The sequence below is a fragment of the Myiozetetes cayanensis genome, unplaced genomic scaffold (genome assembly GCF_022539395.1).
Source record: "Myiozetetes cayanensis isolate MyiCay16 unplaced genomic scaffold, myiCay2020 scf17, whole genome shotgun sequence".
Taxonomy (NCBI): domain Eukaryota; kingdom Metazoa; phylum Chordata; class Aves; order Passeriformes; family Tyrannidae; genus Myiozetetes; species Myiozetetes cayanensis.
This window is the reverse complement of record NW_026087378.1, coordinates 2,074,068-2,091,737: the sequence shown is the minus strand read 5'-3', so window position 1 is coordinate 2,091,737 and position 17,670 is coordinate 2,074,068. Positions and strand designations below refer to the sequence as shown.

Here is a 17,670-nt window from a genome sequence, read left to right as displayed (position 1 = left end):
TCTCACTCCCCAATCCATTCTTACTGTTAACCCCTGACACTGCTTGATTCACAGAATTGCTGAAAAGGAATTCCTGTAGCAAGTGCAGTGCTGCAAAGCACATTAGCTAAGCAAATTAGTGACTATTTTGTATATAGGTCCTCCTCTGGTTTTTCTGGAATTAGGGCAGCTGAACTGAATTGTTCAGGAGATACCATTTAACTATAAAAGTAATTGAAGCCTTAAAAAGGAGCAGTAACCCTGTGCTGTCCAAAGGTACAGGAAAAATACAGTAGGCACTGTATTTTGTGTGATGGGAGATAGATATGGACACCTTAATAAAGGCAGAGTATTTCACTACTTATTTTAGAGTCAGAATGGCCAAGAAAAGAAGACTTTTGGAGAAAACTGGCTTTGCAATAGCTCAGGTCACAGGAGGAAGCTGCAATAGCAGCATCAGGAGCCAGTGCAGGCCATCAAGAAGAGTTGGATACTGGGAAAGACAGGAGAGATTTTTAAGCAAAAATGGTCATGAATCAGGAAACAGAAATGTAAAACAGGGTCATGGACTCTTCTTTTTTGTTAAAAAGATCGTTTGGATAGCTAAAATACATCATTAGTTGTTAAAACCTGCTGAGGGAGAATTACTGTTATTAATTTACTTCCTTAGCTTTTTCAGATAGATCTGAAGGCAGAGTTTTCCTGGTCAAAGCCACAGCTGGAACTTCCCAAAGCTCACCTTAGAGCTGAGCTGTAACCCAACTATGCAGCTCCTACTTTCCCTGGAGGGATGGGGAGGATATTCTTAGTGCCTAAATTTAGACATCTGATTTACAAGTCTGGCTTCTCACTGCTTTTAATGGAGCCTCTGGAGACCTGGTGACAGCTGATAGAACTAGGACGTAGAAGAAAAGCCATGTATTTCCCCAAAGGACTTTGCAAATGTTTTTAAAGCGTTAACCTAATAAAATATCATTTTACAATACAGTTATAGGTTACAGTAGCCACATTAGAAGGTGTCAGTACACCATGGAACACGTACAGCATGCTGTAAAACGTTTGGATAAGGTATGTGCTATAATGCAAAAAGAGGTAGTATGTCCTTGATGAAGTATTTAGGTTAAATTTAAAGCAATATTTCCTGTGCCTGTTCATGGTAGATTGCTACAATTCTGTAAAGTTTCACACTGTAATGTTAATTGTGACTTCAGTTACTACTTGAAATTAAGGAGGTCAAGGATGGATTTCCAAATTTTTTTTTCTTTCCTCTATTTGTTACACACATTTTTTTCTCACTTGCCTGCTTTCTTTTGATTTTTAGATGTCAAGAGCTGGTTGGTGATGTTTGGATTTCAGCTTAGCAACATTATTCCTGGTTTCCCTAGAGCGAAAATGTACTTTGTGTCACCGCCGTACGAACTGTCTGAGAGTCAAGCCTGTGAAAATGGACAGGTAGGCAGAAGTATTAAGTTAAATCTTTTGATAAATTTACCCCACTCTATGAGTAGAATTGCTGGGTCTTCTGTAGTTACAGCAGAAGGCCAAGTATTTAATTCAATGTAAATTGAAGTGAGTATAGCTGGTTTTATACTAATGAACATAAGCCTCTCTTGCCAGCCTTCGTTGTTATCATAATTACAATGTCATTAGTTTGTCTTTTATTGAGTTATTCCTTGATTAACAAGTTGTAACTCGATTAATTTGATTAGCAATGACAAAGGGAGACTTTGTCAGGGTAATTTATCATCTGTTGTACCTTTGGTAAAACCATCCTAATAACAGATGTGTTGCAATAAACCTAGGCTGGTACTTGTACTGGTAAAAAAGGGTTCTACTCCTCACCCTGTAGGAGGATTTCTTATAATTTGTTGTCATTTTCCTAGCTGTTTGGTACTCTAGTTAACTTCAGTTACAATGTTCATACTTAATTGTCAGGTTAAGGGTGAACAATGGTTTTGACCTTTATAATAAATTACAGCCCATTTAATAAACTTAAGAAGAGCACTAGGCTAATTCCAAACTTAGCCTTTGCTAGGCTTACTTCATCTTTGTGGTAATGCAGTAGAAATTGTTGTATAAACCTAAACATACCACTTTCACAGGCTTCTGAGTTATTTGAGAGTCTGAATCCCCTCTTCAGGAATTGCCGTGGTACTTTTGAGGCAAATTTCACCTGTTTCAAACAAGCTTACACTCATAAATGTTTTAGTTATATATACTGGTTTAAAATCTCTAGACAAAAGTGTCCAGAAGTTAAATGCCACCTTTTAGTACCTTGATTCTGTTTGTTTCCAGCTCTGATTAAAACTGTACTAGACTTGGATTTTTCTTGTTCTTTCACTGGACATTATATAATTTGCCAAAATTGAAATTTTTGGCACATATATGTTATGAAGGGTGATGAGAAGTCTTTCATTTGGTATTAAGGATGACAGAATAATTTGTCAAGTGAACATTTACCTGATTCTGAACTGGATAAGTGTAAGGATGGGTAACTGAGGGTGGCCTTTCCATAGAGCAGAATTTTTCACTGCACAGCTTCCCTTTAATAAAGCATAGCAAAGATTTTTATCAGTCTCTGAAATGAGTATGTTCAGATCTGTATCTTCTTTGGTGTATTTTTTTCTTTTGTTTTGCTCTCCCCAGCTAATCACAGGAGTGCAGCAGACGACAGAAAGGCACAACCAGGCTTTCATGGCCCTGGAGGGACAGGTCATATCTAAAAGATTACATGCCAGTATTAGAGAAAAAGCAGGTCACTGGTTCGCCACGACCACTCCTATCGTCGGGAAGGGAATCATGTTTGCTGTGAAGGAGGGCCGTGTGACCACTGGCGTTTCCAGCATAGCCACGGATGACAGCAGGAAAATCGCCTCTGTCCTGAACAGTGCTCACTACCTGGAGAAGATGCACTACAGCATCGAGGGGAAGGACACCCACTACTTCGTGAAGGTCGGCTCGGCCGACAGCGACCTCGTCACCCTCGCCATGACCAGCGGGAGGAAGGTCCTGGACAGCGGCATCAACGTCACCGTGTCCCAGCCCACGCTCCTTGTCAACGGCAGGACTCGAAGGTTTACGAATATTGAGTTTCAGTATTCCACCCTGCTGCTCAACATCCGCTACGGCCTCACCCCCGACACGCTGGACGAGGAGAAGGCGCGAGTGTTGGAGCAGGCCCGGCAGCGAGCCCTGGGCTCGGCATGGGCCAAGGAGCAGCAGAAGGCACGGGACGGCCGGGAGGGCAGCCGGGTATGGACAGACGGAGAGAGGCAGCAGCTCCTGAACACGGGAAGGGTCCAAGGTTACGAGGGATATTATGTCCTGCCCGTGGAGCAGTACCCAGAGCTAGCAGACAGTAGCAGCAACATCCAGTTTTTAAGACAGAACGAAATGGGAAAGAGGTAACAAATTAACCTGCTGTCATCCTTTGCTGGATGAATCAGTAGTCATAACTGTTATCTCCTCTCCTAAGGAGATGAAGACCTAAATGGGGGCACTAGGCTGAGCTACTCTGGGATAGTAAGTGGCAAAAAAGCTCATATTTTTTGAGTTAAATGCTACTGTTCAAGGGATTAAAAACCACATCCTGAAGTGGACTAAAGCCAGACTGAAAACTCTTAAGCGTACAAATTAAAAAGTACCCCTGAAATATTACCCACTTGTTCTGGGTCTAAAGAAAAACAAAAAGAAGGCCTCGTATTGTATTACCTCACTCCATTCACACGTGAGCAAACTAAGAAATTCAAGTGGGCCACTTTCACTAACCAGCTGATGAAACACAGATGATTCAGACTGCTTGTTTGATAAATATCCAAGAGGTTTTCATTTAAAGCAAAATACAGGTGCATTTAAAACATGACTTTGGGGTGATTTGTGTGTAGCAACTGGAGGACAAATGGAATGCAAGTGAGAGCGCACTGGAAATAGGAAAGGAAAAATATATTTAAAAGTAACAAAACCACACTTGCACTCTGACCCTCCACTTGTCTGGCCTGAAGCTTAACTTATTCAAAGAGGGCAGAGTGTAAAGTTACATTCAAAATGGTGGCTATAAATCACTACAGATAAATTTCATACTCTGTTTGTCTTTGAAGATTTCCATTGTGGACAGTATAACACAGTTACAGGGTGTAGTCTGTTTAGATTCAGTAGTTTGTTGGTATCAGTTCCAGTAGAGCTGTGGGCATTGTGTTACACTATTGCAAATGGGCACCACGTCAGATCACCCTGTACATACATCAGCCAGAAGGCACAATCACTGTTTCAGATTTAAAAATTATTAGTGTGTTTGTTTGGTCGAGAAACTGAGACAATCACATTACGGTCACCACTAAAAAAAAAAGAAAAAAAAAAAGTCTAATAAGAACTTTGGTACAAGAACTTTTTTGTAATATACATGTATGAATTGTTCATTGAGTTTTTATATTAATTTTAATTTGCTGCTAAGCAAAGACTAGAGACAGGCAAAGATAATTTATGGCAAAGTGTTTAAATTGTTTATACATAAATAAAGTCTCTAAAACTCCTGTGAATTACTTGTCTTCCATTGCAAAATCTTGTAAAAGTGATTCATGTCTCACTGTCATCTGATGCACACAGCATCTTATATGTGGAAATGACTTCTGGTCGCCTTGTGGACTCTGCTGGTCCTTTCATCTCTGGGCAAGCAAAGTCCTACATACACATGACCCAAAACTCTGCTTAGGACACAGGAGAAAATTGGTAAATGCTTTAGAAATTCCATCTCTGCACCTCACGACTAGCAACCCTCAAACTGCCATGTGTTTCAATCCTGGAATTAGTTTAATTGCACTAAAGTAACCTCCAAACAGTTTGAAAATGTAGTAATATAATATTAAATGGAACATGGAAGGCTGTGAGCCAGGAAGTCTCCATGAAATCTGTCTTCTTTGGGAGATTGCTTACTTCTACCACATTTAAAAATGGGACGTAAGATCAAAGCCTCTCTCCTAAGCAAACAATCACTCCTGGTGATGATAAAAGGGAGCCATCCATCAACCAGAGCCCTGCCACTTTTATCTCATTTAAGTATGTAGCTGGGGAGCTCTACTTAATTTTGAGAACAGTTTTGCTTTTGGGGTTGCAAATGAGGTTTTTAATGATTCATGATACCGACAGAGATGCTTGAGTTGATTACGGGCATTAATTCACTCCAGGGCATTTTTAAAGCCGAACCGTTCGGTGCCTGTGTTGTGTAACACCTGGAGCACTCAGAAAGCACATCTAATTTCTGCTCTGCAAACAAGAGCCACCCCATTCTGACTGGGGCTTACACCTACATGTTCACCCTATGTAGTTCACCCACAGGAACCCCCAGCTCTGTTACTCATCCTCTGAAGGAGGAGCCTGGCTGCGTTTTCAGGTGGAGTCCTGGTTGTCCTTCACTGCAGGTGTTTTTCTCTGCTGAGGGGCTTGAAGTGCTGTTGCATTATCACTCCATTCTTTACAAGTGAAACCTCTTAAGGAAATAGCGTTACTTTGTTTTAAATGGAGGCATAAAACATGAAATCACAAGGCGGAGACGTTTTCCATGATCACAGTTTTTCTGGGTTACCTGGCCCTGTACTGGTAAGATGCTTGGGTCATTTTCTGGGATGGATTTTTTCTTGCAGTTAAAAGGTTTGTGTGATGCATCAAAGAGATTGGAAGAACTGCTGTATTTTTGTAATTGTGATAAAAGAGCTAGATTCTCTCATGTGGAAAAAACAGCTCACCGTTAAAGGCCATACTAAAGAGTTTTCACTTAACAAAGGGAGAGATGACTGGTGTGGCCGTGGCCTGCTCTCTTGTGGTCTCCTTTCCCTGTCTCTGGAGGCATCTCTTCCTCCCTTCTCCTTTCTACAACCTCCCCTTTCCTCACGCTCCAACAAATTGGTATCTCCTGTTTCTCTCAGAGCTCTTGCATTTACTGTCTCGTCCTTGCTAGACTTTTCCATATGGAATAGATGATTAACCTAAAGCAATGCCAAGGAGACACAGACTGGATTCTTCTTATGGGGGAGTAGTTAAATGGTGGCTTTAACAGTGACATTGTGGCTGTGTCCCCAACAGTGCTGTGATCAGGACAGGCCAAGGGCAGCCCCGAAAGGACCTGGCCTGTGAGGCGCTCCTGGCTGTGGGAAGGCACGAGCTCAGGCCAGCCCAAGAGCTACAAAGGTAGGTTTGCCCTCCTGACTCACTCGAGTGTAAGCTGGGTTGTTTGTAGAGAGAGCAGGAATCCAAGAACAGGCTTCTGTTTGACGGCGAAACCAGATGGAGAAATCAGCGTTAGTCTACGTTTCCTTTTTCCCGTTGGATTCTGTAAGGAATTTGGTTTTTATAACCCTGCAGTTCAGCTTGAAAAAAACCCTGTTTTGTTTCCTGACTGAGCCCAAAGCCTGGCTGTGGGTGTAGGCATGTGCCTGAGCACACCCTGCTCCTCTCCACCATGGGTGTTTGGCCTCTCCAGGTGACACCCATGGCATTTTGGCTGCACAATGGCAGTTCTGTCCATGAGATGCCCAGAGGTACCAGCATTTGCCTCCTGGCACTGCCTCGCCCATTCCACTCCCCAGCAGTGCCCTGTCAGCCTGCCTTAGGGGCCTCAGTGTGTCCCAGATAAAGGCACACACAGGTACTCCTCCTAAAGCTGGGCCAGACCAGTGGATCCACAATACTCTCGTGGGAACAAAGGAGGAGAAGGGAGCATTTAGACACTTTTTTTATATTTTGCTGCCTGCAGTGCAGTGGCTGACACAGGCTCACACTATGGGCTCTGAGAATGCCCAGAGCCATTCTGAAACCTGCATGGGAGCCTGGCTCTTGAACTGCTGGTTTTCACCTCCCATCCCTTGGGTAATGCAGCCTCTCAGAAACTTCCTACCAGAAATGTTGCACCAAAATATTCTGCTTCTGTAAGCCCCTGATGTAGGCTTTGTGTAGTCCAGGCTCATCACTGCTGTATGAGCAGGAGAGCTAGATATCCTCACCTCTCCTGAACGTGACCATAACACCTGCATTAACTGCTTTGTACTGAAATTGCTGTCAAGTTGACCTTTTTGCCAGCAGTCTTACAAACAGTTCTGAAGCACTCAGTGATCAAACATGGGAATATGTTCAACAGGCAGCTTTGAGGGTACAGCCCCAGGAAACTCTAAAGTTTCTGTTGCCATATCATATGTTTATCTGATGATCTTGCATGAGAACCACACGTGGAGGTCAGTCATATACCCAGGTGGCCTTTATTTGAACTGTGAGTCTGTTCTAAGGTGAGATCATGCCTTACAAACTAAGGTAGGATGGCCTTGCAAGTTCTACCCCATCCAAATGTAAAGCACAAGGCCCTTAATCTCAGGAAATATGAAATTTATCAGGCCTTCTATACCTGTAATTTCTTCTCCAAAGAGGAATCAAAAGTAGATATCCCTGAGCATTTTTGAATGTGAAAACAGGGCTTTACTAGCCTGATTTGTAGAGTTGATCAGGCACCATGACTTTAGTTAAAGGGTGTAATGAAGAGTTATGGGGACCCCTCTGCCCCTGAGCTGCCTCTGAGATTTTCTGCCAACAAGGAAAATTCCTTCCCAACCTCTTCAGTTACAGCCTGCAGCATAAAAGATTCTTATTTGCGAGGATTACTTAGTTTAAACATTACTCACTGCATTTGAAACCTGTCACTCCTCTGGAATCGAACTTCTCCACCTCTGTGGCACCAAGTGCTGAGGGCTGCACTCTCCAGAGGAGGGTCAGCATCCACCAGGGTTCGGCTGCTGACACAGCTGCTAAAGGCGTTTCACTCTGCAGATCTCTCTCTGAATTAGCAACAAGAACCTAAACCCTACAGCCACTGTCAGCCCACAGAAAACAGTGAAGGAGTACAGGCTCTAGCAGGTGGCTCCACTGGGTCTGTGTCTGAAGGCTCTGCTCTTGATTGTATGAACACACCTAAGCTGTAGCTGCTTGCTTAGGTCAATAATATCAAAACTATTCCCTCTCCCTTACTGTGCATGTCTGCCTCTCTCTAAGGTGTTATGCAATGCTTGAACGTGACCAAGAGCTCTAGAAATGCAAATACCATTGCCATTGTCAAAGCTTCAACACCCCTGGCTTCATCAGCACCATCTGGCAGGTCATTACCTGGGCTAGTAGGAAGAGCAGGTGGCATTTAAAAAGCAGCTGAGACTGGGTCACACAGCAGTCATCACAGAGTGCTTTGCAGCACCCTCACAGCTGGACCCATCACACCCATGGCCTAAAGTTGGTCATTTCAATCTCAGCTGACCGTGTTTCAGCTCAGCCTCCTCACTGCAATCACCAAAAATAGGAAAAACACAGCAGTGGAATCACCAGTGGGATGTGCTTGGGTACCCAAGCCGGACATCCAACCGGATTCCCAACAAGGAAACAGCTTGGAAGAGAAGGCAGGGACTTGGCCCTAACAGCCTCTCCCCCACACAGTCTGGGGGCTGTCTGCCAGCACCCCGCAGGCTGGCCAACCTCTGCCACCACCAGCCCCAGCAGCCACTCCTGACCTGCAGAATTTGCACCAAGGCAAGAGTCAGTGCCCAGCCAATGCCTTGCACCCACCCTGTGCTTTGGCTCATCTGCAGCTCAGTACGTGCCACCAGCCCTGCCTGGGATTCCCTGCACCTCTTAGAAACACGTGTCTAATGGAACAGGTTAGACTTCCCCTCAGTTCCTTGTTTGTTAAAATATTTGTGTAGCATCTCGGGAGGATTTAATGGTAAGTTAGGCTAGTTTTGTGGTGCTTCTGAGCCAAGGACAAAAAAAAAAAAAAAAAGGCAAGTAATAAAGTAAAATGTGGTAAAAACACCATGGGAGAGAGCCGTGTGCCAACTTCCAGACAAGCAAATGAATGCAGCCAATTTATAAGTCCTTAACAAATAGGATTTATAATGGAAGTGGCAGTTAAGCCATCATGAATACAGAAGGTGGCAGGCAGTACTCTGTAACTCTGTCCGTGCTCTGCTACAGCAGCTCAGCAGCATTGCTATTGGAGAAATTGGATTTACAGAAGTTTTGCATCTTTAGGTGACAGCTTCTGGCAGGCTTTAGTCCAGTTTGGTGGTTGCAAAAAGAATATGTGACAGCAGAACTGTGTGTGCTTTACCACTTACAATGCTACAGCCCAGGCCTTGTGACTGTGTCAAATACCTCTCACTCCTCAACCTCTACTGACTGCAGCCATCATGTAAATTAAGGTAAAATATAAAAAAAAATATTAGTGCTATAAATCAGTAATTCAGCTATCTCATTTTTAGTGGTCTGCAGTAGTCAGTGACTCAATAGGCTCTTCTTGATAAATCACTTTGTTATCTCTAGAAAGAATTTTTGACATGAAAAAGAGATTCCTGTTTGCTTCTGAGGGCTGTGGTGATCTTTTAGAAAATGTCCCTCTCTTAATTCCTTGGCCTCTGCTTCAGCTGGGGGGTGACCAGGAGCCCCAGCTCTACCCCTGTGAGCCCAGCCCAGCTACAGCTGTGCCAGCCTTCACTCCTCCCAGCTGGGCACTGACCAAAATTGCGGGGCACAGACTGCCTGCCCTGCCAGGCACCATCAGGCATCACCAGGCACCGTGGCAGCTCTCACCCACCCCTGCAGAGAAAGCACAGCCCCTAACTCTCCTGAAAGCCTGACACAGCTAAAGGGAAAATACTGTACTTTGTCATGCTTGACATCAGATAACATGACTGCAAAACTCGCTGTGATTTAAAATCTGTGCCTGTTTGCCTGAGGAAGCGGGTCTGGTGTGCCAGGTCTGCAGTCTGTGCCTCCATCAGCCCCACTGGCCACCTCACTGCTGCCACAGTCCCTGCAGCCCCTGGGCAGGAGCAGCCAGGCAGATCCTTTGGCTGTTGCATCCACTGCAGTTTGCCACCAGTTTGTGGTCTGAGGTGTGACAGGTACCACCAGCCACCCTTTTACCACTCGTAGGAGACAAATGCTGCTGTCCCTGTGGTCACAGACCTCCCCTGGCTTCTCAGGAGTGCTCCAGGGGCCCTGAGAGGAAAGGGGGGTGATAACCACACTGCCAGGATGGCTCAGTGCTGCTTTCAGTGGGATGGGGGTGAGCAACAGCTAAGAAGCAGCATTTGAATTAATAACATGTGAAATAAGTGGTCCTTAGAGTCCTGCCTCTTGTTAAGTATTTTCAAAGTGAAGCTAAGCTGCTTTAAATGAACAGTTGTATTTTAGTGTCTGATTTATGTAGTACAGTGACTGAGGGGAGCTTGTTTGGGGTGTTTTTTCTCTCTCTTTGCTGCTGCAGCTGTGAGCTGCTGTGTGTGGACAGGAGCAGTGCTTTCCCTCCTCAGGGCTGTGGTCATGCATTCACTCAGCCACAGCATGACTGCTGCACTGTCCCACAGCCACTCAGCCCTTGCTCCCAGCCCTGGATAAACCCCTGTGATGCTCTGGGTACCAGCACCCTCTCACCAGCCTCTGAGTGGCAAATTCAAGTTCACATCCAACCAGAACAGCATGATACTGGGCGGGTGTGATGCATGTAGGAGGGAAGGGAAAGCCTTGGAGAACTTGCTTCTGCCTTCACCTTGCCCTTTGCTGGTGCAAGTTCTCTTGTCCCCTTTGGGGCCTGCCATGCTACTGACAGCAATGGCACCCCTTGGAGGGTGGTTCCCTCTGCTGCTCCTGCACTTGGCAGATGCCGGCACGCCTCTGGACAGATTGCCGAGGCAGCAGGACAGACTGCCAAGGCGCCTGGCTCCTGTCCCACCGCTGCCTTGCTGAGCAGCAGCCTGCTCACAAGAGCAGCCTTGGAATCCCTCGCCTGGCCACTTCCCACTCGGAGAAACCATGGCACCTGTCCCTTCACCGCTCAGTGCCACCAGCTGCCGCCCCAGCCGGGCCGCTCAACCTGCTCGTTAGCGCTAATGGGAGGCAGAGGTTTCACAGGGCTGTGCCAGACAACAGAAATCCCACCTGCAGTGCCCTGTTGTCACTAACGCGGTGTCAAATGAGGCTCCACAGAAAAATCCCATCTGTCGGGTTAGAAACACAAGGCACGTTGGCAAAATTAAACCTCTTTTGCTCCCCTTGCCCTGGGTCAGGCACATGTTGCTGCCCCAGCGCTGCCTGTGCCGCTCTGCTCTGCACTGGTGCTTCTCAGCTCTTTTTGGCTGGGTACTGGGCTGATTTTACAGCTCAAGGTCCACTATGGGTATCAGTGCACATGGACGTTTCCTATCACAAGCACATGCAGGCTATTCCCTCCTTATGTGCAGCAAAGGGCACTTGTCACACTTGATATGGATGAGCTCCAGCCGTGCTGTGTCCTGGTCACATCCCAGCACCTCGCTCTGCTGCCGTGGGACACCCTCAGGGGACTGTAGGTGACCCTTGGGTAGAGAGTCACACGACATGCTGGCAGAAATGCAAAAGTGCCTGTTTTCAGGGCAGAAAGGTGGAGTGCTGTGGCTGGGGAGCTGACACGTGACCAGGAGAAACCTGCTTGTGGGAGGAGCTCTCCCTGAGCAAATAATGGGCCAGCGAATAAAGCTTTTGATGCCAAACCAATTGATTTCTCTGTCATATGTGTTCTCCATGACAGGCTGATGGAAATTTTTAAGCCTTTTTTTTTTTTTTTTTTTTTACTTTTATAACTAAGAGTGACTGTTTGGCCCCATTCCTCAGGGCCAGGGCTGGCTGTCAAGGGCAGATCTTGAGGAGCTCAGTGCTGGCACCTTGGAATCAGCAGAGCCCCACGTGAGTGGCTGATTTGGCAGGTGGGTGGCAGCTTCCAAAAGCTGCTGATGTCTCATGGGGGACAGCTGGGTATTGGGGGATTGGCACAGGAGCTCAGGATGGGATTTGAGATCCTCACTGCTATGAGAACAGCTCCACTTTCACTTGGGTGGTCTCCCTGTTTGGCTAAGCAGACACACATTCAGCTCCTACTGTGTGCTCCAAGGGATATCCACACACTGGAGGAAGACAGAGGCCCAATCTTCCCAGCAATGTCAAAGGACGATTGCAGTGCTTCAGGTGGACCCACAATAAAGCAACAGAGATAAGGGTTGTTTGGGGGGAAAAAAAAAAACAAACCTGTTTTGTTTGTAGGTGAAAAAATCTCAGAGCACCCAAAGGTCATAGTTAGGAATTTATTCCCTCGATGCAGGCTTGTTTGCTGAAAGATAAGGATCTTTGATGCAGGTGTACAAAGTGCCAAGGATCGGGAAGGTGGCACAGAGTAAACCCGTGGCCAAGTGACGTGTTTGGTGGCAGCCCTGACAGCCCCAGGAATCACGAGAACTGTCACAGATGGATCCTGTTTTCCCAAGGTAGAGCTCAGCTGACGGAGGGTTTCCTGCCTTTGGGGGTTAATGATACTGCCACGTTAGAGCCAGCCTTGCCTGTGTCAGGGGATGGCCTGAATGTTTGTGCTGGTGTAAATATTGACCCATGGCTCAGTAGAACCCTGATTCAGCAGTGGCTGGGGACTGTCCTAGGGACTGCAGGATCTCACCCTGGGTCATAACAGCTCTGTGTGATGGCCCCACCACTGGGGACTTGACCATCCTAAAGGTATTTTCTAACCTCAGTGAGTCTGTGATTCCATTGCATCTTGTTTCACAAACAATCTAATCACATACCTCTTACAACCCTCCTGCAAGAGGCCAAAACACACCAGGAATCCGACCAGCACATTTCCCGGGGCACTGGGAAACCCACCTTGCCGCACAGGTCCTATTTAATCACCTTGCTAGAGGAACTTGAGACTCACCAACCCTCACATCCCACGGTGAGGAAGCACTGAGCCTGTGCACGGAACAGAACGACAGATGCTTTGTCTGGAACAAGGGGTGCCAGGACCGGCGGGACACCGGGCAAGACGCAGCCAACACCTGCCAGAGCAACAGGATGGCTTTGCGGATGTCAGCTGCCCGTTTTTTTTTATTTAAGGCCTCCAGCAACGGGTCTTTTAAGGAGCAGTTTGAAAGAAAACAATGAAGTGGCTTTGCCAATGTTTGCAGAAAGTTCCTTTCATGTCGGGACTGGAAAGAACAGCAGGTTGTGTTCGCTCTTCCCTGCCTCGTGGGCACCTCGGCTCTTCCCTCTGGGCTGGAACAGGTTCTGAAAGCAGGAGGGCTACAGGTTACTTTCACAATGATGTGTTCCATCTTTCCAAACCGGGTTCTGACCATTTTATAAAAATAAAATTCTGTTTGGCAAATGAAAAAAAAGTGACATACAGTTTGGAAGTGAGCAGGATGGGGAAGAGGCTTTCTAGAAGGGTAAGGGAGCTCTCCTTGGAAATGATATGATTGCTTCAAGCTGAACAATGCTGGAGGTTTTAAATAAATTGCGGTATTTAGGGTAAATGTAATTTTTTCCTGGCAATTGAATTTAAACCCTTTTTTCCTCCTATTTCAGTTCAGGTATCTGAAGGTTTTGGCTAGGAGAACAATAGCCACTTTTGACTTTTATGTTTTTGTTATTTGAAGTCAATTAAGAACAGAGCAAAAGTACAAAATTACAGGCTTTTGAATGTACTGGGGATAAAAAGCCCACCTGAGCAGCAAGGAACCAGCTTCTCCAAAACAGAACCCACCTGCAGAAAATCACTGCTCCTGTTACTGAGCAATTGGTTACCTGGCCGGCTGTGGGCTCTGACGAGACAGGGGTGTGCAGCACAGGAGGTCATGTTGGAGATGTTGACCCCAGGGCAAAAAAAAAATGAGGTTTCTGCAGACTTTGGCCTCTGCCCTGTTCTTCCTTTTCACATAGGTAAGAGGTTACCTACGAAGCAAACCTTCCCTTTCCTTGCTCATGAGAAAACAATCACCTGTTTGTTTATTGCTTTACCTTTCAAACAGACTCTGATAACACTGAATTCTTTTGTTGTGAGTGTAAGTGGTAAAAGGGAGTAAGTTACCATATGCACATTCCTGATTATGTTTATAAATTCATAGGGTTCAATGGCAGGGCTGTGTTTTTCTGGTTAATAAATAAAGAGGAGTGGAAAAATAAGATCTTTTGACTTGAGTCAGAACTACCTGCAAATATTTTCTGACGTATTTGTTTCAAAAGCAATTATCTTTTAAAAATTTACACAATTACTTTCTTCATAAACACAGTTGATGACATTGGGAAAAGAAAAGGTATTTGATCAGCTTCTTCACACAGAGCCTTTTGCTATATGATCTACATATGCTCTGAAATTTCGAAAAAACACTTGAAAATAAACATTTTTTGTTTATTTTCTTTTGTAAGTATCTCAGTGCTTGAACATAAGACCAGAAATGCAAGACCATGAAAACACAGAGTAATTTGTTATCACTTTATTATTCACTTCTTCTCTTGTAATATTTAAAAACATTGGTTGCTGCTGATTTTTTTTCCTATTGTTACAGTCCCTCCCTTCGAAACGTCTTAAGCATTTCGCTGAGTGTTTTACAACGAGAGAAAAAAAAAAAAAAAACCAACACGTTATCCACGAGATTAAGAGCAGAAAAGAGAAAATGTGAGCAGCAGTGAGTAGCCCAGTGCCCTGCAGTATTCCCCTGCACACCGCTGGCGTCCGCCCAGAGCTCCCGGCGGTCCCGGTGTGTGCTCGCTGGAGCGGCACTGCTCCCAGTGCTCCCAGCGCTCCCAGTGCTCCCAGCCTGCCCTTCCAAAAGAAACTACAAGCCTCGCTTAGAGTCGTGGACAGATACAGTGTTTATTCCCTTATTCTTTATTTATTATTAATTTACAAGCCTCGTGTATGGTCCTCTTCATAAAAGCAACGCATTTAGTGCCCCCCCTTCCCCCAAGTCTGGCTTCATATAAAATAGGGTTAAGTCAGGCTATTTTCCGAATGCCTCACTTTCAGTTTTACTTGTCTTCATTTTCTTCCCTGCTCAACCACTTCATCAGCCAACTGCTACTGCATTCTGCTTCAGCCTCTGGAGAATTAGCAGTTCTGACTCCCAGCAGGTTGTCAGAAAGCCTGAAAGAAGTTATCTTACCCTCAAAATCTGGAGAAAAAAATGAGATGTTATTTCTAATTGTCTTTTTTCACTTTTCCACTGCAGCCCTTCGGGGGCTCCCCTCTTCCCATCCTCCAGTTTCCTTTTCCACCCTGTGCTTGGCAGGGATCCCTGCTCCATTCTGCCGTTTCAATAGCTGCAGCTCTACAAAACTTCTTGCTTTTCCCCCACCCTTGGCAGTGGGAAACTGGCGTCGGCTGGAGCTCCCCGGGGAAAGCGCTGCCTCCCACAAAACCCGCGCCCTGGGCACGTCCCCCTCCCCAGCTCACGGCCCGATCGCGTGCTTGCAGGAGCTTTTGTTGTGACGTTTTGTCATGGGCTGGCTGTTCGAGCCCAAATGAATGAAACGTGGGGGCAGAAGACTGTGGAGGGCACGTCCTCAGCTCCTTCCATCCTGTGTCGGAGCTGCGCTCCGGTAGCGGCGGCGGCTGCTCGGGAAGGGGTCCGTACCCGCAGGGTGGGCACCATCACCTCCCTGCAGCTCGTGGCTTGTCCCTGGGGCTTGCTGTGCTGCCCTTTTATAACCCGGCCTCCCGATGGTCCGCGCTGTATTCCATGCCTCTGGAACTCACACAAAACCAACCCCGTGGGCCGCTCCGATGGCTCATGCGGGGAGCCCACCCCGGCTGAGCCAGGGCAGTGCCCTGGGCCGTGGTCAGGGCCACCTCATGTCCCAGAGGGTGCCCGCAGAGTCGAGGAGGAGCTGATGTGCTCTTGCGCCTCCGGGGGCACCGAGCATCCCCGACCCGCTGCGGGACACACTCGTCCTGCCCTCTGCGTGGCCGAGCCCAGCCGCGGGAGCTGCGTGCAAGGCTGCGCTTACAGCGGCTGCCCCGCGGCTTTCCAGCCCGAGTCTCCCGCCCAGCACTGGTCCCGATTCCCGGATCCCGGATCCCGAATCCCGGATCCCCCCGATCCCGGCCCGCTCCCTCCCCCGCCGGCAGGGGGCGCTCTCCCGGCCTTCGGCAGCCGCCCCCGCCGGGGCCCCGCGGGGGCGTGTCGGGGGCGTGGCCTCTGAGGGGGGGGGCGTGTCCAGAGGGCGTGGTCTATGCGGGGGCGTGCCCAGGGCGGCGGGCGGGGCAGGAAATGGAGGCGTGAGCGGGCGGAGCGGCTGCACTGACCGCGGGCAGCGCCGCTCCCGCCCCGGCCCCGGCCCCGGCCCCGGCCCGCCCCCGCCGCGGGGCCGGCGTGAGAGGCTGCCCGGCGTGAGAGGCTGCCCGGCGTGAGAGGCTGCCCGGCGGCGCTCCCTGCGCGCCTGGGCCGGCGCGGCCCCCGCACGGCGGCGGCGGGAGAGAGGGAAGGGGCAGCCCCGGAGCGCGGCCGGAGCGGCGCATGGGGCAGCGGCGCGGGCCATGCCGAGGAAGGAGCTGCCGCTGCCCGAGGGCTGGGAGGAGGCGCGGGACTACGACGGGAAGGTGTATTACATCGACCACGGCAGCCGCACCACCAGCTGGGTCGACCCCCGCGACAGGTGGGCGGGGGCGGCGGGCGCGGGGCGGCCCCCAGAGCCGGGAGCCGGGCCGGACCTGGGCCGTGTCCCCAGCGGGCTCCGCGGGGCGGGCAGCGCAGAGCAGGACCGGCCGCGGCTGCACCTGCGGGCCTGGCCGGGCTGCGCGGGAGGGGAGCGGTGGAGTGGGATCGGCGAGTTGTATTTTGCAGTTTTGCTCCTCGTCTCCCTGCCCGGCTCTTTCCCCGTCCCAGCCATCCCGCCGTACCGCGGCCATGCGGCCCTGGCAGCGGGGAGCCCGCCTGGGTCGCAGCGGTGCTCGGTGTTTTTGGGGAGGGGTGGCAGGGAAGGGGCGCTGGGCCGTGTCCTGCATCGTGGCCCAGCTCTGCCAGCGGCTCCGTGGCCTTGCCCGGCTTGGCCATCGCGGAGGTCGCTGACTTCAGGGTGTGTCTCATCGCCCCTCTTTGCCGCTCTCTTCCCTGCGGTGTCCCCTTGCTTGCTCTTTCCCTGTATCAGTCACTTAAAGTAAGAGGAACAGCCAAGCCTGCTGTTCGAGACCCAGGTAATTTTCCAAGCAGTGCTCTGTCCTAGCACGTTGTAGCTCCGTGCTTGAGGCAGTTATGGTGAGCCAGCACACAGGAGCTTGAGCGTGCTGGAAGCTCAGCTGCTGGATCGCTGTTGAAATCAGAAGTTTCTAAATTTACCGTTTAATGCTTTGGTAGCGGAAGTTCCCGGACGCAGCGACCCAAAAATCCGTGTCAGTGAGCTGGAAATCCCAACAATCTGAAATATGCAGTTTGTCATTGATAAATTTCGTACACTTCCCCATCTGACAGTGAGTGTTCGCCTTGTTATGGGGCAGAGAGTGTGATTTCTGCACTGGTGTTCCTCTCTTCCCCTTGCTGCAGTGATCAGTTCCTTGAAGGGGTTTCCATTCGTGGTGAGATGTCAGGACTTTGCCTTCACTGTGTTTATTTAGACGGGTTTTTTGTGAAGCATGGAAGTGAATGATTGTCCAGTTTTACAAGATTTCAAGGAGTGTTCTGCATTCCAGGAATAATCCTTCTGTGTACTGTACACAAATGCAACCTTCTGCCAGCTGGGGGGTTTGGAACTCATCTTGGGGTAATGTAATGTGGTTAAGAAGGACTAGTAACACAGTTGTTTCAAGGTGGTTTTTTTAACCTTCATAAAAGTCAGCAGAAGCTTAAATTAGGGATGCTTTCCTGGCAT

At 48.3% G+C, this 17,670-nt stretch overlaps 2 protein-coding genes across 17 annotated transcripts in view; both read left to right on the top strand.

Moving 5' to 3' along the window:
* Window positions 1–4,514, top strand: part of TENM2 (teneurin transmembrane protein 2) — a 617,318-nt gene extending 612,804 nt beyond the window's left edge. For all 16 annotated transcript variants that reach the window (XM_050312365.1, XM_050312379.1, XM_050312377.1 and 13 more), the window contains 2 exons: window positions 1,301–1,431; window positions 2,626–4,514. In XM_050312365.1, coding sequence (XP_050168322.1) covers window positions 1,301–1,431; window positions 2,626–3,387 — 893 coding nt within the window. In that variant the 3' untranslated portion in view covers window positions 3,388–4,514. The remainder of the gene's footprint in view (window positions 1–1,300; window positions 1,432–2,625) is intronic.
* Window positions 4,515–16,290: 11,776 nt separating this feature from the next.
* The window catches only part of WWC1 (WW and C2 domain containing 1), a 65,947-nt gene continuing 64,567 nt past the window's right edge, over window positions 16,291–17,670 (top strand). Inside the window, exon 1 of the mRNA XM_050311978.1 lies at window positions 16,291–16,461. Coding sequence (XP_050167935.1) covers window positions 16,343–16,461 — 119 coding nt within the window. The 5' untranslated portion in view covers window positions 16,291–16,342. The remainder of the gene's footprint in view (window positions 16,462–17,670) is intronic.